The sequence below is a fragment of the Phyllostomus hastatus genome, unplaced genomic scaffold, assembly GCF_019186645.2.
Source record: "Phyllostomus hastatus isolate PE091 unplaced genomic scaffold, TTU_PhHast_1.1 phas_contig_86, whole genome shotgun sequence".
NCBI lineage: Eukaryota > Metazoa > Chordata > Mammalia > Chiroptera > Phyllostomidae > Phyllostomus > Phyllostomus hastatus.
This window is the reverse complement of record NW_025333977.1, coordinates 6,802,935-6,827,581: the sequence shown is the minus strand read 5'-3', so window position 1 is coordinate 6,827,581 and position 24,647 is coordinate 6,802,935. Positions and strand designations below refer to the sequence as shown.

The following is a 24,647-nucleotide window of genomic DNA, read 5'->3' as shown; positions in this document are numbered from 1 at the left end:
TCCTGAGATCCGAGATCTAGCCTCGCGGACTCAGCCCCTCACTCACTAAAGGCCGGGAGAGGATCAAAGCGGGCTGGTGGGGTCTAATCGGAGCTTCGGCTGCAAACCTGAGACCCACAGAAGACCCCCTAACTTCTGTTCCTCCTCCCTGAACGCGCACCGCCGGGGTCGTGCGCTCTAGCGGAGCAAACCCTCGCGCGACGCCAGCGCGCCCCGCTCCAAGTCCGGCCAAAGGCGATGCGTGCAGGGGACCGGGTGGCTTGGCTCCGGCAGCTGGAGTAGGGCCGGCAGGGAGGCAGGGAGGCTCGGGGGTTAGAGCCTTGGCTGTGTAGCGGGCAAAGGCCGTCTTTGCTCCGGGCCACACCTGCTGCTGTTGCTGCCGCCGCCGCCGCCTTGCCGCGATGAGCCGCGTGGTCTCGCTGCTGTTGGGAGCCGCTCTGCTTTGCTGTCACGGAGCCTTTTGCCGACGGGTGGTCAGCGGTGAGTCCGGGGGCTGCCTGCTCGCCGAGTGGACAAGCAGGGAGGTGAACCGTGGGGCGCGCAGGCGAGGGCGATGCGGGGCAGCCCGTCTTGGGGTGGAGGTTGTCCCCGGGGTTGGGAACCTGTGATGGGTAGGGAGCCGGGAGGCGTGGGAAACGGATTGTGCTCTATGTTCACCTCCCCCGAAATACACACAAAAAGTTTAAAAATGTGGGAAGCGCCTGGTTCAGTAGCTGCGAAACGAGCTCTGCTTCATCATGAGCTGCACAGTGTTTTCGAGGAGTAATTTATTTCCACTTTCTCTGTATGAGAGTTGGCCACAGGACAGGGCTGGGCACCTGCGGCAGGGGTGGGGTACCGCGGGCACAGAGGGAGTCCGGGGAGGAAGAGCCGCCGCCGGGAATGCCACCCCCTATTGGCCACTTCAGCCCACACGCCGTGCTCACTGGGAGCGTTTCTGAGACCAGATTTGTTGGCTGTGCGTCGCTCCCCGACCCCAGGGCACACAGCCTTTGTTCTCGGGAGGTCTGACAAAGAATAGGGGACTGGTCACAGTGCGCAGACGCCTTTCCTTGGCCACCTCATTCCAAGTTGGGGACTTAACAGAAAATGAGGTTGGGCTGAGGTTGTGGATGGTGGCTACTAGGTGTATAGGTTCGTGCACACAGTAGGTGTCCAGTTAGGTCGTTGGAGTCAGCACAAGGTAAATGGTTCAGAAATGGCAAGCTTCCGAGCATTCGCTCTGATTTTTCTTATTCTTTGACTTTCACTCCCCTATTGTTGAGCAATTTATAGTTGATTCTCCCTTTCTTACTTTTTAGCAAGGTCTCTTAAAACACATGAGGATTCTCAACAGCCCAGGATGCATTAATCGGGCCTTTTTGAAAACAGCATAGGTAGCTAGCTCCTTTTATTGAAACCTCTGCGATGCTAACTAAGGTGTTGCAATGAATATTTGTTAAAAGTATATGGGTATGTATTTTAAGTGTGGGAAGATTTTTAAGGTAAAACCCACAAATTTCCTTTCACATTCTGTGCATCTTATAACAGGTGTCACCAGAGGTAGAGGGGACAGATGACAGCAACTTAATCAGCTGTGAAGCCAGACCTTTAGGAACTGGCATATTAAGCTTAATGATTACCGATTTTCCCCTCAGCAATGTGTGATGTTCTACATGTTCAGAATATAAGTCTTAAATGTCTAGTTATCATGCATTCTCTACTAATTTTTTGGCACTGTGGAACCATTGGAATTAAATACATTGTGAAATGTCATTTGGAAATGCATACTGCTTACTTTTTTTTTAAAAAAGGAAAATTAGGCTGTTAGTATTTCTAAAATGAAAACTTAACAGTACCAAATAAGGATGTTTCAGAAGCCATACCATCAGTTCCATTTCCCCTTTGTTTAACTTTGAAGCAAAACTTTACAATATATTTGACTCATCTGCATGTGTGAATTACATACCTGACTGCCTTTGTGTTTATCAGAATTACTCTTGCAAATGAACGGAGAGTGGAGACCAGGCTTTGAGCATAAGGTGATTTTTAAACACCTAAAACATTTACTTGAATTAAATAATATCCTTTTGGTATATTCTTGTTTGTGTGCCTTAACTTTGCAAGGGAATAAAAAAGATATATGGTGTAAAAATAGAAATTAAAAATTGTTGGTGAAAGTTTATTCTGTGTTTTGTTATTGCATAAATTGTTGCAAACCTTTTGCTGTGTTTTTTCTACTATTTATAGGCATCTTTTGGGTGACATCTGGAACATTTCTAGTTAACTGAACATGATAGATTTGATTTAGCATAAATGATGATGTTTACTTGATATTAAACAATTATGATTTTATGAATAATTTAATTGTATGTGGTCATAAAAGTTCACATTGACATTTAGCATTATAAACTGACTTGCGATTTTATTCTTTGAAGACTTTCTTTAGAAAATATATATTTCAGCCATAATGACATGAGCACAGAATAGTTTAAAGTGAGGCATTTTGGAAGTAGTAAGTCTAATGTCTGCCTGGTCATCAACTTTTGAGGGGTGCATCGACTTGTTCATGCCACTAGGGACCATTTACCAAAAATCTCAAGTGTGTGTTGACTGCAACAAGTTCTTTGGGACCAGTATTAGAAATATACTTACAATATATGGGATACATTTTCTATTTATTAAACATCAATACAACTATTTATATTTTCTACATGGTGTACCAAAATCATCACCCTAGAAAAATGACAGGTACTCATAAAATGATCCTTCATAGAAATTCTTATGCTAGTATTTCAAAATATTCAGTTATATTTTCTAGTACTTTATAATTCATCATCCTTTTAAACGTTGAGAGCATTATTTATAAATGAAGTGAAAGTATTTAAAAGGAAGTAACATTTTAAACAACTTTATCATCATAATCTTCCCCATAAGAGTTAATAGCATCTAGCAGTTGTAGAGAAATATTTTTATAAGTTATTGGTGTGCTTATCTTGATGCATAAATATGCACTACAACTATATAACCATGAGAATAACAATCAGGGAGTATTTTGTGAATTTATGATGCTAAGTTGGGAACTGCTTTTAGGGTCTTAGACCTGAACTGATTTATTGCTGAACACAGATGTGTAGGGAATACCTATGGGGGCTGCAGGCATTTAATTTTGTAAAGCGACTGGTAGGTAATGAAATCTTCAGGACAAAGGTAAGAGGTTTTTAGTTACAGGGATATGGATATGTATCAGAAAGAAGAGTTCAAAATTCAGGTTACCAGATGGGAAGATGTGTTTGAGGAGCTTGTGGATATTTTCAAACATTTGAAAAGTTTTGTAGTAATGTGTTTCTTTTGTTTGTTTTTTACTCTCTCTTTTTTCAGTGCTCACAGCCGTGATCCTCAACCTGTTTGTGCTGCAAAATGCCATTGAGTGTGTTTCATGGTGTCTCCAAATGTCTGCAGAACATTTTAATATGAATTAACTTGAACTTACAGTTGGCCCACATTTTGTTTAGGGAACTGGATGTTTTAGGGAGCTCTCATTTTCTCATAGAGATGCCACAGAATATTGCAAAATCATGGTGGTGTTCAGTAGCCTATAGATTAATATAATAGCAAAGGAGATACAGAAACTGTTATCCCAGGCTCTAGTAGAATTCCATGACATCATCAAAAGCATAAAGTGATGACGGTGCAGTTTTCCTAGATGCAATTACTTTAAGTATCTCTTGGGCAAGAAGGGAACAAATTAATCTTATTACTAGCCACTTAGTAAACGACACATTTATCATAGCCATTAATGCCTAATTGCTGTTTTTCAGCATTTTGGTTTTGTTTTTATAACTCTTTTTCCTGAAAGTGGCAATATCTATTCCATTAACATGATAAAGAGGGCAGTATTATTTAATAAAGGCGTGCAAGCAGCAATGCAGCTAATGTTCTCGCTAATGATTTTTACTCTTTGCAACTGTCTTCTGTGTAGCTACTACACATGTGGGTGGCCAGGGTACACACTTCCCAGGGAGACTGCTTCTTTCACTCTTTTAACATACCACTGATGATACAACATGACCTGTGAACTTGATTAAAGTTATCCTCCTTGTAATTAGGGGAAAAATTCAGTTTGGCCTGTGTTCATTTTATTTGGAAAACAAAAAGGCTCAATAAAATAATCATTAAAGACATGTATGGTCTGGAAATATGAGATCGATATTCCAATATTAATCCTATGACTAAATGTTCAGTCATAGAAAATCCACAATCAGCTTAGAAACAATCTCTCAAGGGCCAACCCCTTGCCTATATTAGCCACCCAGTGATCATTAATGGATCAATACTAATAATTACAATATAAAAACATGAATAATGTATATATTCATCAATCCTTTATTTTGAAATCTTCTCAGTCAGTAAAAAATGTTACATTTGAGGTATGTATGGGGGCTGTACAGAAATCGGGGTACATGCATGAACTATACAGCCTGGCTGCCTGCTCCTAAACCCTGATTTTATTATTTATGAGCTGTGTGAATTTCAGAAAGTTACTTAACTTTCCTTTGCTCCCCTTTGTTTTAGAAATGGGATGAGAACGCCTACAGCATAGGGTGGTTGGGGGGTTAAAAAGGTGTGACACAGCTGTGCAGGCTGTGCGATGCTTGGGAGTGAAGGCTAAGGAGCTGTACAGGGGACCCGGCTTGGCCGGCCCTGTGCTTGGAGTGAGGTCCCCTATGGGGAAACACGTTTCTTTTTTTCTAGGTAATAAGTCTGTATCACCAGGAGACACCTTTTCCTAATTTACCCCAAGGCATGGATGGTGCTGGCAGTGAGGCCCCTGCATACTAAACTATCGATAAATGGCAGGCTATCATTATTTCTTTAAAGTGCATAACCACTTTTGGTAAGAAAACAGAGGCCAGGAAAGTTTAAGTCATGTCCCCATAGTTCAAGTGTAGTTCTGGAATACAAAGCCAGTCCTGGTTGATAGAATGCTTGAAATCTTGTCACACAGTTCCTTGGTTTACCATTTACTATTTAGATCTTGATTTTAAATATTGGGATTTTAAAAAGACACGTCTCATCTCCTTGTCAGGAAGCACATGGTATTCCCTAGCTGGAGAGGGAGGGCTCACAGCTGCCACCACCATTCATAAAATGACCCAAGATTACAGTTTTGGTTTTGCTTACCAATGTTGGAAAATGGATTTCAGCACAATCTTAATAGTCATTGCATTCTAAAAACCCCTGTCACAAAAATGAAGTTTAGTATGACAAAACTTTTTTTATGAAGGAAAATTCTGAAGAAGTTGGTGTGATATGGAACACGGAAAACAGAAACAGGATCAGCAGTATTTGCTTACTTTCTACCTTGAAAGTGTGGGCGTTGCCATCAAAGGTCATGCTACCCTGGGTATTATAGTGCCGGCATACTTACCAGGGTGATTTTTAGGGAAGTAAAAACAGAACTATGGTAAACAAATTATGTTGTGGGTTTCTGATAAAATAAAGTCTAGTCAATCAGGTTTGGACTTATTATGCAGATCTGCTTTTGTTGAACTTTTTCTTTGCAACCTAAGGTACGTCACAATGGAGCATTAGGAATTCATAAAGTATCTTCTGTATTTTATTGAATAATGTGATATAAATTCAATAATTTAATACTTATAATATATGATTATAATATATGATTATAGTGGGAGGTATAAGAAAAATGATATTTACTAACAAACTGAGGACACTCCTGTCAGAAGGTTAATACATATAAACAAAATAAAACAAATCTTAGATCCTTTCTATTTAGGAAGAAAAAAGTAAACTACAATGCATTTATGAGTTTCACTCCACTTTTACATTATTGCCAAAAGCACTTATAGTTCTGCCAATATTTAGCTCTAAAGGAATTTTAATGACTAAGAAAAAAGACAAATATATGTATTCATGGAAATAGTAGCACAATCTTAGCTCTGATATTGATAGGGATGCGTATTTTAATAGGCAATACTGAGAAATATCTCTAAATAAAAGTTAATGGGTGTGAGAAGCCAATAGAGGTGCAGAATTTTAGGTGGAATATCTTTTCTTTCTCCTGTAAATAAGCCAACAATCAAAGAATGTTTGTCACAGCAGATGTTAGGCAACATTTAGTAAATTATTGTTGGACAATATCAAGGCAGCCTCTGAGTAGTAAAAACTGTTATCCAATTTTCTGAATATGTTAAGGGGAGTAGAACGATAGATGGAAGTGGATGTAATAGATGGAAGATTAGGATTCCTGTATTTCAATACAGTGATGGAAGATTTCATCTGGATATAATATTTAAAAGAGAAAAGGAAATGTTCTCTGTGATCTCACAGAATGGGAAGGGTGGTGATCATAACAGTTCTTTAAGAATATTAGCCTTTGTAGAGGTGGGAAAAGTCACTTCCCAAAGATCCGTGTTAATGAGACTTCTCTGGGAATCAAGGCAGCATCTGTCTCCCAGCTGTTGGAGTTCCACTGCAATCACAGCCCAATGACGGCAGTAGTTTGGTAGCATCTTTTTTGCTGGTTGTGCCGCAACTTGGACTAAATTTGCCCAATACGGTGGAAATCAGTAATGAAGTACAATTGGGTGTAAAGAAGTTCACAGTGCCAGCTTTAACTGACCATGATATACATCTCATTTAATTAAAAAACTGCAATGTTTCCACAATTTCCTGAAAACTGCCTGGCTAGATCAGAACTGGTAGTGACTTCAGGTCAAAATCTGAGTCAATACACTTTGGAGTTAACGTCTATCTGTAGTTGGGAACTGGCCAGTGCCCGGATCCTCTGAGATTTGCCCTGCGGTGCAGCCACCACTATCTCCACCCCATCACCCAGATCCCTGGACCAATCCATCATCCACAGCCACGGCGACTGTCAAGGCTGGCTATCATCCAAGGCCTGTGCAGTATTTCTTATTAATTATGTTAATATAATCCTTGTCTGTGGATTTTCTCTTATTATCTCTCTACAGACTAACATTTATCTACTTTGCTAATACTTAAGAGTGGTATTAAGGGTTTTTTCATGACATTTAAAGCTCTCGTGCAATTAAAGATTTTTTATTTATTGATGATGTTTAGAGAGAGGGGTAGGGATGGAGAAAGAGAGGGGAAGAAACATTAATGCAAGAGATAAACATCAATGGATAAACATCTTGCACCCACAGCTGAGGACCTCACCTACAACCCGGGCATGTGCCCTGACCAGGAATCAAACTGGTGACCTTTTGCTTTGTGGGATGAGGCCTGACCCACTGATCCACACCAGTCAGGGCTAAAGCTCTCATGTATTTAATTAGAAGTGCTGTCTGAATTTTATAAATCAGTTTAGTTTCATCATTTTTGTATCCTCATCATACATAATAAACCTGTGTTGCATTTATTTTTTTTAATATATGAAAGATAAGGAGCAGAGACTGTTCGCATTAAAATCATACCTGTGCATCTTCTGAATGTGTGTTGGCTTTGTTATGTGAATAATTTTTACTTATTAAAGCTTTTCTATAATCTTTTTTTTTTTAAACTTGGCTTTTTGACATCTTGCAAAACAATCATGTTGGAAAAGTTTAATATTTTAAAAGTGCTGGAGTCAAATCCAAGTCTGTGATTTCTTAGAATGAAAAGCTAAACAAACTGCAGCCTCAAGAGAATGCAGTTAGATATTTTGAAACTTAGAGATATGTAAAGGATGTAGAAGACGAAAATGGAAACAGAGCTTGATTTTAAAATATAGGTATAAAAATCACTAGGCTTAATGGCATTATTAGAACATTACCAGGAAAACCACTTTTAATTAATGTAGTCAACATAAAACCTTATAATAAACTAAGAGAAATTTTAAATAATAGCTATATTAGAATTAACATTTGGGACTTCCCTAATCATCTCTCAAGGAATGTTTCAGACTTATTTTGTCCATTTGAAGTCTCTTTAATTCCAATGCCCTTTGGGCATTCATACTAGCCTGTTATTTTTCATTAACAATTAGTTGGGCAGTCTGCTAATTTGTTCATATCATTCAGTGTGTTGCTCCTGGGTCCAGATCGCAGTTAATGAGACAGAGGACAACTGGCTGTCTTACTTGAATTGCTGGAGCTGCCATTTCATTAGTTGGCTGTTCTCAGCTTGTGCCAAGTTACTGAACACCCATCACTCAAACACTGTGGTGAGGTTAATGGCCTTGTGCTGATTTCTGCTCCCTTCTGCCTCTGAGTGTCATCACTGGTCATTAATTGCTGATTCTGGGGGAGAATGGATGTGATACCAACACTGGCTCACTGTGATACACTGTAATTAAGAGTGCAAAGCTCGAATGCTTTATTTTTTAGCCAGCATTAAAGTACAATTATACTCCCACCCTTCCACCACTGACAACTTTTCTTGGTTGGCTACAAAATTAAATACATAGGGAACAAAGCCTTCAATCTCAACAAGAACAATATTCACGCAGACAACCCATAAGAAAACAGTAAAGCTGTGCCTTAATTTCTCAACATAAAGTAATTTAACTTAATTTTACATAAAACAGTCAAATATTCTGTCTTCTAAGTCTAAACCTAAGCTGAAGTCAAAGACTAAGAGAGTAGAGTAGGTCATGGGCAGCAGGTTGGAAATGAGGAACAGTGACTGAGATGGATTTGTGGCAGTTTTTAAAGTTGACGAGCAAAGATCAGAGATGAGCTAAAGAAGATCATGAAAAATAAAACCAAACAGCATGACCACTGGGAAGAGTCTCTATAATCTTGGCCTACATGTCTGGTGGTAAAAGGAGGAGGGTGTAAGCAATAGAAATTCCATTGCTGGTAGAGTTAGCTAAATCTTATACACTATGGCTTCATTATAATGTGATATGATGATGTGTATTTGTAGTTATGTCACAAAGTCACCAGGGAAATTCATTCTGCTTGATATATAGGTATACGTGAAATTCAATTTTGAGAAAAAAATTTTAATAAAACTTTTTTTTTGTTGCCTATGTGTTTAAGTCTTCATCTTTTTTTCCCATTAGGCCAAAAGGTGTGTTTTGCTGACTACAAGCACCCGTGCTACAAAATGGCCTATTTCCATGAACTGTCCAGCCGCGTGAGCTTCCAGGAGGCACGACTGGCGTGTGAGAGTGAGGGGGGAGTCCTGCTCAGCCTTGAAAACGAAGCAGAACAGAAGTTAATAGAAAGCATGTTGCAAAACCTGACAAAACCAGGCACAGGTATTTCTGATGGTGATTTCTGGATAGGCCTTTGGAGAAATGGAGACGGGCAAGCATCCGGTACCTGCCCAGATCTCTACCGGTGGTCTGACGGAAGCAGCTCCCAGTACCGGTGAGTCGGGGCCTGGGGGAGATTTCTGTTACCTGTATAGAATGTCAGAACAGAGCAGCGAAGATCACTTAGAGGTGTTCTTGCTGCTCAACAGAGTGGGACAAAGGTAGGTTCACAGTTGTGAGTATGCAAAACAGGTTTTATTTTTGTATTATTCATTAATTATTGTATTATTTTTCATATGAACAACTGCAAACCTACTTTTGTCCCACCTGCCTTGTATTTGCAGAAACTGGTATACTGATGAACCTTCCTGTGGAAGTGAAAAGTGCGTCGTGATGTATCATCAACCCACCGCCAATCCTGGCCTTGGAGGCCCCTACCTTTACCAGTGGAATGACGACAGGTGCAACATGAAGCACAATTACATCTGCAAGTATGAACCAGGTAGGATGTGTTGTGAGTTGGTATAGCAGATCTTGAGCGTATTTGCTTATAGTCAGTTTTATCTTTAAGCTTTGCTACATTTGGCATTTTTTTTTGCTCTGAAACATGAAAGTACTTGGCAACTTGTCATATCACTGAGTGTAGTGAAGCATGGGGTGTACTGTAGAGCACACTGCCCAAGGACTTAAATAGGACTAGTGTAACTAGGAACTATAGACACTGGAGTAACTGGAAACAAACTACAGTCACTAGACACAGAGTGAGGGAGTAACCAGAAACATCTGGAGGGGTGCCTTTAAGAGAAAACCATTTGTAATATTAAAGCCAAGTTGTGTTTTGTACATAGATTTAATGAAAAATAAACATCTATTTTGAAATATTTTAAATATTTAGTACAGTATGTATGAAGGAGGTATGTCACCAAAGCACCTGTAGATTTACATATCTGAGCAAGTTTTTTAACTGATTATCTGGGGAATTTAAGGGATTGAAGAAACCTTCTCCTGAAACATTACCTCGTTATTTCAGGGCATCATACTTGGCATGTTCTGCTCAGTAAATGTTAAACTGGTCATAGCTTGTTGAACCATCCATACTGAAAAAAAGAGGGGCATGTGCCCTTTTCTTGCTGTGATCCTCACTCTTTGAGGTGTGCTTCCTTAACCAGCTTTCACTTGAAGTCTCCAGTTCACTGCCATAGGCCACAAATAAGAAGACCGCATTGCCCTGAGCTACAACCCGTGTGGTTTCCTGTGGAAACAGTACATTTGAATTACTTTGAGTAAGACAACTCAACTGAATTGCTATTTAACCAAAAGAGAGGTTAATCAAAACTGTGTAAACTCATTTTTAAAAACAGTTTAAGAAAGTCAAATTAGATACTTAGGTTTTGAGAGTATTTTTTGGCTGTTTGGCTCCTCAGTGTTCAGAAGTATCATTTTCTCTCTTCTGTCTGCTTGGCCTCATGCGTTTATGGAAGTTGGTTACAGTTAAGTTCTGCTACTTCCATTATTCTCTTGAAATTACATTATTTCATTTTCTCACAAGACTGTAAAGCACAAGGGATTATTTGGATTATAGATTAGATTTAGTCTCTTCTCATGTTTATCCTGCTCTTGAGTATATTAGCCAACTTTCTGTCCCTGGTGAGTTTATTCTTTACCAATGCCTAGGCTGCTAAATCCATCATTACCCTCCTAGAAGATTTTCACAAAGCCAAATCTGTTATGCTTTTATGTTCTTTGTCTTTATTTTTTTGTAGAAAAATAGAAAGTTGAAATTCTCTGATACTTTACACTTGATCTTAGCCAAAAGGCCAAAAAGTGCTTCTCTGATAGTTTAAATTTGTGACTGTGTGTACTAAAGCTATTAAATGAAACAGAGTATATTAAAAAATCTTCTTAATACAACATTGTCTTCTTCTCTGAGCTTTTAGATGAACAATTTGACCTTAAGTACATTTTTTTTTGTCTTATGTTATTCAGGACACTATAACCCTAGAATCTTCTTGGCTTGTTTCACATTAGATAATCTAGGTTTATATTGCTCTTGGAAGAGCATTGTAGTCATAAAATTATTATTTTTCTTTATCTTCTGTATTCTACCTAAACCTTCAAATATCTATACTTTGTGAGCAATATTCTTTTATAATTTATTGCTTTGGAAGCACATGCACAATTTTATAGCTGGTTTTATTAATGTACATATAATTTTTATTCTTTATGTTAAACATTTTCATCTAACTTTTATACTCAGTTAAACTTCCTCAATCTTAGTGTCTCATCTATGAAAGATGTAGGTTTCATTACATTCCTTGCTTATAAGAGTCAGTACTTTTTGGGTGGTTAGTGGTTAGCTTTTTAGTGCTGAGGGGGGTTGGAGGATTAAGCAGCAAAAATATTTAAAATTTATAAATTATAACACTAATTATTTTGAACTTTATTCTCCAACTATACCAGAACTACCTTGTGATTTGAACTTAGTCTCTTCTTTCTGCTCCGACATGCCATCTAAGTATGACTAATGGTATCCAAAGTGGTAAAAAATTAACCTAGCTAAGCAGAAACTGAATAATTTACTTCTGAGTTTTCTCATTCTTTCTGCCACTGTTTTTTTGTTATTTACTGTCCTGTGAGTTGCATATCTATTCATTAGGTCTAGCAATATTACCCAAATGCATATTTATGGACATATGTCTGAATCTAATTTTTGTATTTATTAAAATTGCATTATATATTCTTATTCTAAGGTGTTAAAATAGCATGTATGGGATTATGTCCATAAAGCATTGTTACTTAATCAGCAGCTGCATTAACTTAAAATTTATTAAAATTACTTTAAAAATAATCAGTTCTGTGTTGATAAATTACATAATATCTGTATTCATTGTTCAGCAAGTACCTGTTGAGCACAGGCAGACAGTGCAGAAGAGTGAGTGGAAGGCAGGACTGTATCTAAAACCTAGAGGAGGCTTGTTGAAGTGTCAGGGTGACATATGCATAAAGAACAGTAAGTATTATTAGAGGATGGCATGTGATTAAGCTTCCAAAGAATACAGACTATGTGGTCAAATTAGAGTAGTAAACATTACACTAACATGACTCACTACTCTGAAACTAAGATAAGATACTGCATGAATGCTTTCCTTTCCATCACTTGACAAAAATAAATAGGACATTATTTTTTGGATTAAATGAAAACAAATTTATAGGGTATTTTCTTGCTAATTTAATTGATATTCCATGACTTATTACTTTAAAAAGAAGAATCTAGGAAAAAATTGGTGGCAGAGCAATACCAAATGATGGTAAGATATTTCAATATACTTTAAGGGCATGGCAATTGAAGAGATCTCATCTTATAAACCCAGGGAAAGAAACATCTCACAAGCCTTAATTTATTATTATTTTAAAAGAGGTAGACACTATTGGAAAGTAAATATAAGGATGGCATTATTTGTATAGGGCAGATATGTACATAGAACATTATTAATATTTGAATCATCAGCACCAAGTGCAATCCATGTACAATCTTCTGCTGATTATTATTGTGAGGAGACACCTAAACATGGCACTGATATTAGCACCCACATCATCTTTACTTGCCATTGAATTGCAGTCAGTGGCTCGTGTGCTGTGGTCACGGATTCTTGCTTATCTTTGCCTAGCGTCCTGCCGGCTTTGTCATCACTGCCTGTAGCGGGCTGTGTTAGTATTGGCACACTGTCAACTGCTGCTGCGATTGTGTGTTGCAAGGATTCATTAGGCGGATGCTTGATTTAAAGATCATTTAATGTAAATTTAAATTCAAAATATAATTCTTAGCTGTAAATTGTTCAGAAGTCGAAACTCTGGTGTTTGTATGGTTTTATTGTAAACTTTTATTTTTATCTTTATTTGTATTTCTCTTGTTTATCATTACATATGATGTCTGCACTTATTATCTACAGAGATTAGTCCAACAGCTCCTGGAGAAAAGACGTATTTTACAAACCAACCAGGAGACGCCCATCAAAATGTGGTTGTTACTGAAGCAGGTAATTTGTTCCCGGGTTTCTAACCCCTCTGTCAGGGACAGAAACTGTATGTTTAAACTCTACTTCCTGCTGGCCCCAACTTTTCCTGTTGCTTGTTGAAGTGGTGTGCTACATACTGGCCAACCAATGGAAATTTACTTTTGAGCTAGGTTAGAACAAATGGTGCTCAACTAGTTTTTCAGTACAAGAACTTACTTGTTTTCTTCTAATTGGGTGTATCTAGTACTAAACTAAGTAATCCCAATTAGAATCAGGATCTACAAAGAACTTCCCCAATTACGTGTAGGAGTTGTGATGGAAGGTGGTATAGGCAGCAGCCTGTGAACAGTGGTGTGCTGGTCACTGTTTAAGGGTTGGCTGGGGTGTGAAATAAAAACTCTGATTTGTTGACTTTGGAATTTTCTGTGATGTGAACACTCCCTGGCTGATTTCAAGCCACCAGAGTAACATCATTGAATAACAGGGTGAGAAAAATGCATACAATGAGCTCTATACCCAGCTGCCTTTAACATACCACTGTCTGCAAAAGAAACAATGAAATCCCAATGCAAATTGCATGCTAGTCAGAGATAGTTTTAGCAGGGCCCTATGCCAATTTGACAGAAATATTGATTTATCCTAGTTGCTTTGTGAAGTTAGAGCTAAAGTCCCAAAGTCTCAAAATATTTTCACAGGCAATACAAAATCCATGAAAGAGTAGGGAATACTGTCTCCTTTTTTCATATATATATATATATATATATATATATATATATATATACACACACACACACACACACATATATACATATGCATATATAATCATGATGGTATTTTGAAAGAGCAAGAAAACATTTTGTGAATTAAAAATTCTCAATGTTACCTGTTATTTGCTGGAGGCTCAAGAGTTGTTGAACTCGGAGCAAATTATACTCAACATCACTGAACCTTAGTTGATATAACCTTGTGTTAACAGAGGAAGTGATATGCAGTTAAAGGCATAGTTTGCTCCAAGTTAGGTCTACTGTGGCCAGAATTATTTAAATTAATAATCATGACAGTTTTTGACTTGGTAGCTAAATGGATAGTTTTTAAATTGTTTAAAACTTAGTACTCTTTATTTTTCAGATGCCTGATTATAAACCATTCAGAACATCTAAACCTAATTAAAGATATCAGTAAATAATTACATTAGGAATAATTTCCCTTATGACAGTGAAAAAAATGTTTAATAAAGTCATCATATGCTGCCTGAGACTCCAGTTTTTATTTTATCAAGAATACCAGTATTATTAAGTGGTATGGGACAGGATTAAAAAGACAATTCATTTTAGAATTTAATTAAGACCAAGTCTTCATGTCTCTGAAGTCTTGAATCTCTGGGTTATGACTGTATCATCAGTTACTATTTGCATATTTTGGTTTAATCTCAGGGAATCTTGCATATAATCATGATAGTGAGCTTATTGGTTAGGATAATTACATGTCCAATAAATCAACAGTTATTTTAATAATGATTATGATTCTCTAAACATCAATGCTTGCTACTCTAGGAACTAAGAAGGATCAGTGAAGTGAGATAACTATGATTATTAATTCCTGATGAAAACAAGGCCCTACCTGAATAGCAGATTTAATAATACTTTTGGAAAGATGGCATTGAACAGGAGTATGGCCACCAGTGCAGTATGATTTTGTTTTTGATTTTTAACAAACATGGATATAGTATGTCTTAGACTATTTAGTAATTAGGGAAGGACCTTATTTAGAATCTAGTTATTTATAATAATTTTACTTTACCCCAGATTTTTGGAAAACTTTTATATAACTTTGGTGTTAAAATTCTGCCTCAACTGCCTTTTTAAACTGACTGTTTTACTTTTGTAGGCATAATTCCCAACTTAATTTATGTCGTTATACCAACAATCCCACTGCTCTTACTGATACTGGTTGCTTTTGGTACTTGCTGTTTCCAGATGCTGCATAAAAGGTAAATAATTCCTATATATTGAGACTCCTTGAAAAGTTTTAAAATTAGCATAAAATTATGTTTTTAATTTGCCTTAAGAGAGTTCTCATTTTTGTATCTGTTAGTACCAATCCAGTATATACAATCTAATAAAATGTACCTTTTCAAAGGATTCCTGCAATATCTCATTTAATCCTCACAAGCCGTATGAAGTGGGTACTCTTCCGTTTCCGTTTTTCAGTTGAGAAGTTGGTGGGTAGACACGATTTGCCTTGGGTCTCATGGCTAGTGCATGTGATGGATCTGAAATCTGAATACTTATAAACTTACAGTGTAGGCAATGATACTATCCCTTGCTTATTAAGTGAAAACATTAATGTTAAACCTTTCAATACTGATTTCAAATTGAATACAAGACTCAATTTTTATACATGTACTGTGTAGTGACTTTTCAAAATTTCAAGTCATTACCTTCTGTTTTATTTCAAAAGCATCTTTTAAGTATAGGAAATAAAGCACAGTGGTAAAAATATGTCCCTTTTTAGTAGGCAGCTTGAAATAAAATGGTATGTCCTAACAGCCAGATTTTTGGGAGTACTCTCTTACAAGGGGAAATCCAAAGAGCCCCAGAAGTAATTTGTAAAAAAATGTGTATTTATTTGTACATGTTTGAACTTCAGTGACCTTCACAGTACTCTTCATTTGATGCAAAAACACCTATTGGGACGATTTTTGCACTGCCCAAAACAGCTTTTGAACTCGGTTTTGATGCCCTTTAGTGCTTCTGACATTTTCTTTTTTGTTTCACCTCTTCCACATTGGCAAGACATTTCCCTTTGAGGACTTTTTTTCATCTGGGGGAACGAAATAATGTTGCTCGGGGTTAGGTCAGATGAATAGGGAAGCTGGGGCATGGAGTAGTGTGGCCCACAGAGTAGTGTGGGCCAGTGTACTCGTAAATCACTCATCATGAAAGGGGCAAATGCATTGAAAGAGTCTTCAAAAACATTCATTGAAGCCAAATGCAGCCTCTTGCAACAGTGCCAGCTGGTGTAGTGATGCAGATGGCTTCCTAGAACACTCACCTAGCAGGGAGAGCCTGTACTGCAAGGGGCCCACCCTCTAGAATGCAATTCTGTTTTTTTGGGTCCCCCTCATATATGTTTATCCATATACTTGAGTTAGGGGTAAAATTTTTCCATGTGTATCAATTTGTCAATGCAATTAAAGTATTAACATAGGAAATACAAATATCTACGAAAAGAGAAAAGGAAAAGATGTTGGATTTAAATAAGAACATGCTTGCAATAATAGACTAGACCAGTGATTTCAAATGGTGTGCCACAAGAATTTTTATAACATGCAATTCCTGACTATTTACTCAGGAGTGCTGACCTCTTTTCCCTTAGATTGTCAATTGAAAAAGTGACAATAGCCAACACAGCCGTAGCCACCCAGTGTGAAAGAATCAAAGTTATATGTATGTTTTTTATTGGATGGGCAAAAAATAGATTTTTTGGTATCCCACAGAATTTCAGCAATTCATTTATATGTGCCACGAGATGAAAAAGGTTGAAAGCCTCTGGTCTAGATATCTTTGTCAGAGTGTTTTCAATAAAAAATTGATCGAGAGAATTTTTCTTTCAGGGAAGAACTTTTAAATAAGCCATTTTTCTTTTTTCATATTAATTCATCTTCTTCTTTTCTTCAAATAAACTGTAATGAATCCACTGTGTAACAAAATCACCAGAAACAAGTTAAATAAATGTAAACTCCAAAGTTCACATAAATTTTAAAAAAGATCCAACCTGTGATTTAGAGGCTGCTTAAGTAAGGCTTTTTGAATAATAATAATAAATAATACCTGGCAACTTCAAACTACATTTTATGTCCTCTTGGCTTTTCAATGTATATGTAAAACACAGTTAAAATAGTTTTTCAGTATTTTGTATGAAATTAATATAATAGTAAGTATCTAGTTTCTTCCCTTAATGTTTCTTCCCTTAAGATGATTTATCATTTTGGAAAGCAATGGTGTAAAGAGAGAATTTTTCTTTTTTAAGAACATTGCATTTATTGGGACCACACTGATAAACAAAATTATACAACTTTCAAGTGTACAATTCTACAACACATCCTCTGTACACTGCACTGTGTGTTCACTACTCCAAGTCAGACCTCCGTCCATCACCGTTTATTCACTTACACCCTCCTCCACTGTCCCCACACCCCACCTGCCTGCAGTCACCAAACTGCCGCTTGTGTCCATGAGTTCCCTCTCTCTCTTTCTCTCTCTTTTTCCCTCAATCTAGAGGGAGGATTTGATATCAACCTCCCATAACCCAGTGGAACTTTTAAAGAAGAGCTGTGAATAATGAGTCAGCTTGAAAAAAAATAACTTGAAAAGTATTATGCAGTCTTTTTCATTTCTGAGATACAAATTACTAAAGTGTTAGTAACTGAGTTTTTTCTTTTTTTTTAAGATTTTATTCATTTTATTTTTAGAGAGGGAAGGGAGGGTGATAGAGATAGAGAGAGAGAGAAACATCAATGTGCGGTTGCTGGGGGTCATGGCCTGCAACCCAGGCATGTGCCCTGACTGGGAATCGAACCTGTGACACTTTGGTTCACAGCCAGAGCTCAATCCACTGAGCTACGCCAGCCAGGGTGTAACTGAGTTTTTTCTAAAGTTTGTTTTTCTTCTTCCAAATAGTGTGTTACAGTAGAGATTCCATTTATTCAAAAGTCTTCCAGATTTCTCCATCTTGAAGATCTGTGGAGTTTTCACTGTTTGAAATCCTCAGAATAGGAATATAAACAAAATAGAGTACCTCTAGATGCCGGGATTAGCTGTAGTGCTTAACTCAATCGTTCTCAGATCCTCCCCTTTTCCTTTTTTCCAGGAAAGCAAGGAGAAACTTCATCAAAGTCTCGACTGCATTATCATCTGAGTGACTTGCAGAAAGTTTCAATTCCAATCTCGTACACATGGTGGTTTCTACCATTCCATGATGTGTTCAAAACAATAACTGTTATTTCCTCAACTGGTAGTAACTCAAATGCAATACTAGTGCTACACAAAAAGTACATTAATAACTTAACCATCTTTTTCACCACTAAAACATTCTATGTTTTTCATACACTTTGCTTGATTTATTTTCCATTTATGTGAGATGACTTCATAGGTAAAGATGTGCTGATCTTGCTTATTTGGATGCAAATCTCCAAAACATATAACTGGAACATATTATTTCATTAGTAGCAAATTCTAAAGCTTATTTGTTGGAAGATTGTTTTTTTCTTTGAAGGAGTTCTGCAAGGTCAGGCAGACGGAGAGTGAGTGGAGTGGGTAGAAGGCGTGCCTGTGGGGATTGGAAAGGGTGCTGTTGGAACAAGCACCTGTGGGCGGGAGGAAGTGCAGAATGCAATACGCAGGCACTGGAGGTGGTTAGCGATGCAGGGAGGGTTCACTCACAGGAATCTAGACCAAAAGGAAGCTAGACCTTAACCAGTAGTCTGGCAGAAGGTGACGGTACACTCAGGAACATGCCCCTTTTAAAACAGGAGCCTGAGAAATGGCCGTTTTATGGAGCTTTGGAAGACAGCACAGCCCGAGGCACAGGCTGAAAGTGTGGGCCTGGACTCCACATCTGATGAGAGTGAAGCTCAACCTCAGACCCAGGGAAGCTCAGATACCCATAAGTTAGCAACACCCGAACCTATGTTGTTTTCAGAGACTGAAACAATATTAAACTTTCCGTGATTAAGTGACTTAATCGTAGGACCTAAAAACTGATGGGAATAGGGAAATAGGAAGGTCCTTATTTATACTTAGGAGAAAAACGCTATCTTGATATTTGGCGTTAAATACAGCACATGTATATGGAAGAATATTTGAAAAGCAACACTTCAAAAATCATAGGCCAAAAAGAATGATTTACTGGTGATTACAATAAAAAATGTTGGCGTTGTGTCAGAAACATTTGTGTGTGTATCTGAATTCTAAACTATAAGGGATCCAACAGAGAACCATCTATTTTATGTTTTCATAATTTTATATGCACTGTTTACCATCTTCACCTACTGGAATAATCTGGAATTTTTTGTAAGGATGAAAAAATAGGCTGGTGAGAGAAGAAGTACCTTCTTAAAATAAGGCTCTCAAATACCTCCAGTTGGACCAAGATATGACCAGTTTGATAAGAAGTCTCATACATTGAACTTACTTCTTCTTATGTTTTTCAGTAAAGGAAGAACAAAAACTAGCCCAAACCAGTCTACACTGTGGATTTCAAAAAGCACGAGAAAAGAAAGTGGCATGGAAGTATAAAAGTTTATTGACTTGTTTCCAGAAAAGGAAACAGAGTTTTGTAATTCTGGATCTGTATAAAGAATGGCATCAGAACCTTAGCTTGGAATGGCTTGAAATCTCAGAGGATCTGCAAGATGAACTGTAAGCTCCCCCTTGAGGCAAATATTAAAATGAGTTTTCTATGTTCATTTCATTTACAAATTATGCTATGCTGATAATGGAGTGAGACACGCTTATTTTGCTCAATGATGCACCCAAACTTCAAGTACACGGAATGGACCATGCAGACAAACTTGCTATCCACACCTCGGAAGTATGTGTGTTGGAAGCAGTTGTTTTCATTTCTTTCACCTTTCATAGGTTGTAATCTAGTTAATGTAATGTAAATTGTATTGAAATTTACAGTGTGCAAAAAAATTTTACCTTTACGTGTTTGATAACAATGAACTGTTCTGATATTTATTTTTATGGTCTTTCATGTTTCAATACATGCTGTGTTGATTAAAGGAATTTATCACTGTGGTCAAATGAATTCACACACACATAAATACATTACCATAGGAAAAAGTTTCCTGTCTAGAAATGGATCACCTTTCACTTCTCTGCTTTGGATCAGACAATGTGTAGGAAATCGCTTCAGAAATAAGAAACTATTTCAGTAACTATGGTATGAATCCACTCAAATATTTTACTTAGAGGCAAGAACTGTCTAATTTCAATTGTGTGAGACACGTGCCTTACAATTATTTTTAGTTTAAAATTCAACAGATTTTGTAATGACTTTGTTAATCACTGTATAAACAATATACTCAATCTAGAACAAAAGAGGTGGCATACACAGTATAATCATATGTCTTCTTTACCTGTTGCCTATGTAACCACAAGTACCTTTCTGAAGTTTCTGGAATCAGTTTGGTCTCTCCCTCGACCACAATACAAAGGAGTTGTTAGGGGTTTGGGGCTGAAACTGGAAGCAGATAGCTGCGTTCTTTGTCCAAGGTTTTTTTTTTTTTTTTATTCTAGCTCTGTTTAACCTCTATCAGCATATAAAAGGGTTTTACTGTTGGGGCCAGGTGAGTGGTCCTGTTGGTGGGGAGGTAAGCACAGCACACTAACCTTTTAGCAAGGAGAGAAGCTAAAAGTTAGGGTGAAAAATGGCTGGAGGGTATCACTGACCATGCATCCATCACTGAGGGTGTGGCTGGGAGAGAAACCTGGGCTCCTCCGTCGTATCTCCCGGTTTCTTCAATGCCCGCGGCGCCTTCTTCTCAAGACAGAGTGGGAACTGTCTGGTCCTCACATGTCTCTGTGCTCCTTTTAACCAAATAAAAAGTTCTTATTTCTGAAGAACGACCGTGTGTGTTGTCTAAGTCTCTCAAGTGAATAACATACTGACACGTTTCTATCAATACATGAAGATGACGAGAAATTACTGTTTAAGGGTGCTAAGAATAAAAGTTGTGGTTATAGAGTGTGTTAAACCTCATCTTTTTCCTGTCAGTCCTTTTCAGTTGGATGATAAAGAGCTTTCATTTAGGCAATTCACAGCTGGAGTTGGTTGGCAAAACTCAAAGGGAAAATAGAAATTAGTGGACACTGGCCCACTAATTCATCTTCAGCTGCTTAGAGATGGAGGGAATGGGCAGCTGCATTCTAAGCTTAGATTGGGCCACACTGAGCACTCCTCTTTCCTTGGCTGCCCAACTTTCTGGGCAGAACGGGAGACCAGCTGCTGGAAGCTACCTCTTCCCACCAAGCTCCCACCATGCGTGTCTCCCTGTAGTCAGGACTCGGCGGAAGGAGACTAGGCTTCCCCCATGTCCCTGCCTCCCATGCCTAAAACAGCTGCACCAGAGAGGCAAAGCTATGGGGAAGGGCCTTGGTTTTGCCTTTTATCTCGATCCAGGCCTGGATAACTCTTCTGGTATTACTTACTAAACTTGTGCGTTAGTAGGAGTGGGACAATGGACTTCCCTGTTATTAGAAGATGGCCGTGAGACTGTCCTGAATGTTTCTTAAAATTTTAGCTGAACTTTGAAAAATAAAAAGGACTATATGGTTTCTGGATCAGCTGTGGGTGTTGTATTTTCAGAGCATTGTTCTTCATATGTGTTTTGAAATGCAGGTGAATTCTGGAATAATATTCAGGTAGTAAAATTAAACAGCACCCCCTTCCCCTGTTGTTCTGTCCTTCCTAATTGGAAAAGCCTAAAAGAGAATTGTGTATTCAGGGACTCCTGAGTCTTTGGTCCTAAAAATAAACTCAACAATTGCTTACTAAGAGTTTGTAGTCTTCAGGCATCTGTCCACGCCTTCTTTATATGAAATGTTTCTCCTTTTTTTTTCTGACTGGTACCCAGTGAAACAATCTTTCATGGCAGCAGATGATTATCTATGGTGCCTTTGCTGGTCTTCCAGGGCCATTCCCACCTGCATGGTGGCCCCCAGTGCGTCAACGGTACATACCTAATGATCATTCCTTTTAGGGGGAGCCCAAGTTTCGCTTCCATAAGGCCAATCTGTGCTAATTGACTCTGTCTTTCCACTACTTTGAACCTTCCTCTTTTTTCTATTTGGACCATGTAGACTCATGCAAGAATGTGTGTGTATGTGTGTACATATGTTGGTAAGTATGTATGAATTGTGTCTCCCCAAATAAGTCAATACATTTTGTGTGGTATGCTAAATTAAAGTTTCCATACCCTGGAAATGATCCAAAAGAGTAAAGCAGTGAAACAAATTCATTTATTCCACATTTTTGGCCTTCTAATGGTCTATTCAGCTGTGTTTAAGTTTTGCATATGTTAGAAACAACCATCCATTGTAACACACATAAATTGAAAAAGAAATTTTAATAGTTGCATTTCTTAAATGTGTATAATTGGTTTTGAAAATTAAAAAATACTAGCTTGAAATAGACAGCATCCAGGTGATACAGGATCCAATAAAAGAACTACAATATCAGTAAATTTACCTTTTATTTTGATATAAATTTACCTTTATATTTGTGTTTGCTGTTTAAGTAGCTTATTTGAGAGGAATGTGCAATCAGTTTAGTCCAGCTTCATGACATGAGCTTACAAAACATTTTTTTATGACCAGTGGAACCATTAAGGATATGTCCCAGCTGAACTGGAAATGCACTTGGATAGAAAAACGAGAAGAATACTGAGCTTCTGACAAGAGCAATTTAAACTGGAATTAGATAATTTTCATCAGTTCACTTCAAACAATAGCATACCTTGTGTAAAACAATTATATCACTTCTTTTTCTAATTTTTCTTAAGCTGTTTTAAGTGGATAATATATGATTTAAAATAGCATTCCTTTCAATAAGAGAGTGTGATAAAAATGATTAAGAACAAAGAAAATGATAGCTGTGAATAGCTGTTCACAATGTATTATTTTAGAGTTACTTAGTATTGTTAAGATTAATTCTGTTTTGTTTGTTTCTCTCCCCCTTGTATTTCAGTAGCTAGGTGAGAATAAAAGCTCTTAGAAACTCCTTTTCTTTACAAAACTCTCCATTTCCACACTCCTTAGAGTGGGCTGGGAAAACTGCCTGATTTTCATGTTTGGGTCAGGACACACTCTAATGGAGAAAGCTCTGTATCCACTCTGTGAACCTCTGGCCCCGGGCGTACACCCCTGGGCGGTTAGGCAGAGCACACTGGTATCCAAATGATGTCACACCAGCCAGGAGCCACCTGTTGTTTTCTTGACACATTAACGGTCCTCCTGAATCCCCCTAAATAGTAAAATACAAAAGAAAATTGTGTGTGTTCAATTGATGCAAATATATAAAATTGTTTTTAACAAATGAATTCAGAAATAAAAATGAGAAATATAATTTAATGGCAAGTCACCTTTATACATATATTCTCACCATCAGTGTAGGTCAAGAATGGTCCTACAGTAAGGACACAGAGAAACTAAGACAACGTAAAAATCATTTATAGGTATTGTTTTATAATGCATGTTTATATAGCAAGAGTTTTCTTAGTTTAATTATGGCATTTTAGTGTGCAGTAAGAAATTCTCTAAGTCACAACTTTGAGAATCATCCCAACTAAAATATTTATTAAAAGCTTACTTTTTAATTAAAAGAGATATGTTCAAAATATTTTGAAGGGATCTGTGGAAAAGGCAATTATTCTGTATTATGTGCATTAAAGAATTTAATACACATAAAGTTGATTTTTGTTGTCTTGGGTAGCAATGACTTTTCACCATTAGATAAACACAATGAGATTTGAAAAAAAACTTGCTGTTTCAACAATTAAGGTAAACTTGTTGAAAGAGGTAAATATGATATAATTTCTATCATAGGCATACATGTTTTCATCTGAGATTTCAATTGATGAAATGTTTTTAATTTTCAGAAATATTAATTATAGCAGATCCTAGTAAAGTTAATTACATAGATTTTCATAGATTTTATTTGCCCATAATTATTTCCATGTAGTCCAAATGACTATAGTGCAAACATATAGTACTGTTAATTAATGATAAAATTTACAAGTTTTTTCATGTTAATTATGTAAAGCATTTAAATTAATCTGCCTTTTTCTTTATTTATGAAAGAAGTTAAAGCCTTGTATCTTTTCCTTTAAATCACCAGTATGATAGATTATTTCAGCCCAGGCTTGATGTTAGAAATATCCTGAGAGACATTTTACCTGATTCTTTACGATCATAGGGTCTTATATTTAGGGGAAAGTTTTTGGTCTATAAAGGTGTCTTTTCTCTCTTGGGTGCAGAGGAGTGTAAACTGCGTTGGCAAACATAGGTTGCCTTTATTCTGTGTGTAACAAATGTATTTGAGCTGTTTGAAAGCAGGGACTGGACTTTTTATTTCTTCATCCTAAACTCTTAGTCCATCATACGGGTTCAGAAATATTTATGGAACACTGTCAATCCAAGGTAAGAATAAATATAGACTCAAAGTTATATGCAACTTAGAAATTATTAAAAATAAGCCTCAAGTGCTTTGATATATTTCTTAAAAAGGTCATGTGGTTTTCTTAAAAAATTAATTTTGTAAACAGACAGCAGAAACCAGATACTGATGACCGAAACAGGGATTTTAAATTACTCGGTTCATACTGGGTCAGCTGCAACTACTCACGAGATCTGCGAGCAGGC

The 24,647-nt window shown here is 37.3% G+C and overlaps 2 protein-coding genes across 2 annotated transcripts in view; one reads left to right on the top strand and one right to left on the bottom strand.

Moving 5' to 3' along the window:
* CHODL (chondrolectin) lies at positions 1 to 20,807 on the top strand. The gene is made up of 6 exons (XM_045851636.1): positions 1 to 480; positions 9,011 to 9,320; positions 9,550 to 9,707; positions 13,156 to 13,242; positions 15,109 to 15,211; positions 19,436 to 20,807. The coding sequence occupies exons 1-6, from the start codon at positions 402 to 404 to the stop codon at positions 19,518 to 19,520; spliced, it is 822 nt and encodes a 273-aa protein (XP_045707592.1). The 5' UTR covers positions 1 to 401; the 3' UTR covers positions 19,521 to 20,807.
* A 2,287-nt stretch (positions 20,808 to 23,094) lies between these two features.
* The window catches only part of TMPRSS15 (transmembrane serine protease 15), a 115,707-nt gene continuing 114,154 nt past the window's right edge, over positions 23,095 to 24,647 (bottom strand). The window contains exon 25 of the mRNA XM_045851784.1: positions 23,095 to 23,250. Within this exon, the coding sequence (XP_045707740.1) occupies positions 23,095 to 23,250 (156 nt within the window). The remainder of the gene's footprint in view (positions 23,251 to 24,647) is intronic.

What these genes read in the sequence shown, in the direction of transcription:
- CHODL (XM_045851636.1), top strand. Translation starts at nt 402, where the DNA reads ATGAGCCGCGTGGTCTCGCTGCTGTTGGGAGCCGCTCTGCTTTGCTGT. An exon ending in GGAAGCAGCTCCCAGTACCG is followed by an intron (nt 9,321 to 9,549) that starts GTGAGTCGGGGC and finishes TTGTATTTGCAG; the next exon opens with AAACTGGTATACTGATGAAC. An exon ending in TGTGGTTGTTACTGAAGCAG is followed by an intron (nt 13,243 to 15,108) that starts GTAATTTGTTCC and finishes TTACTTTTGTAG; the next exon opens with GCATAATTCCCAACTTAATT.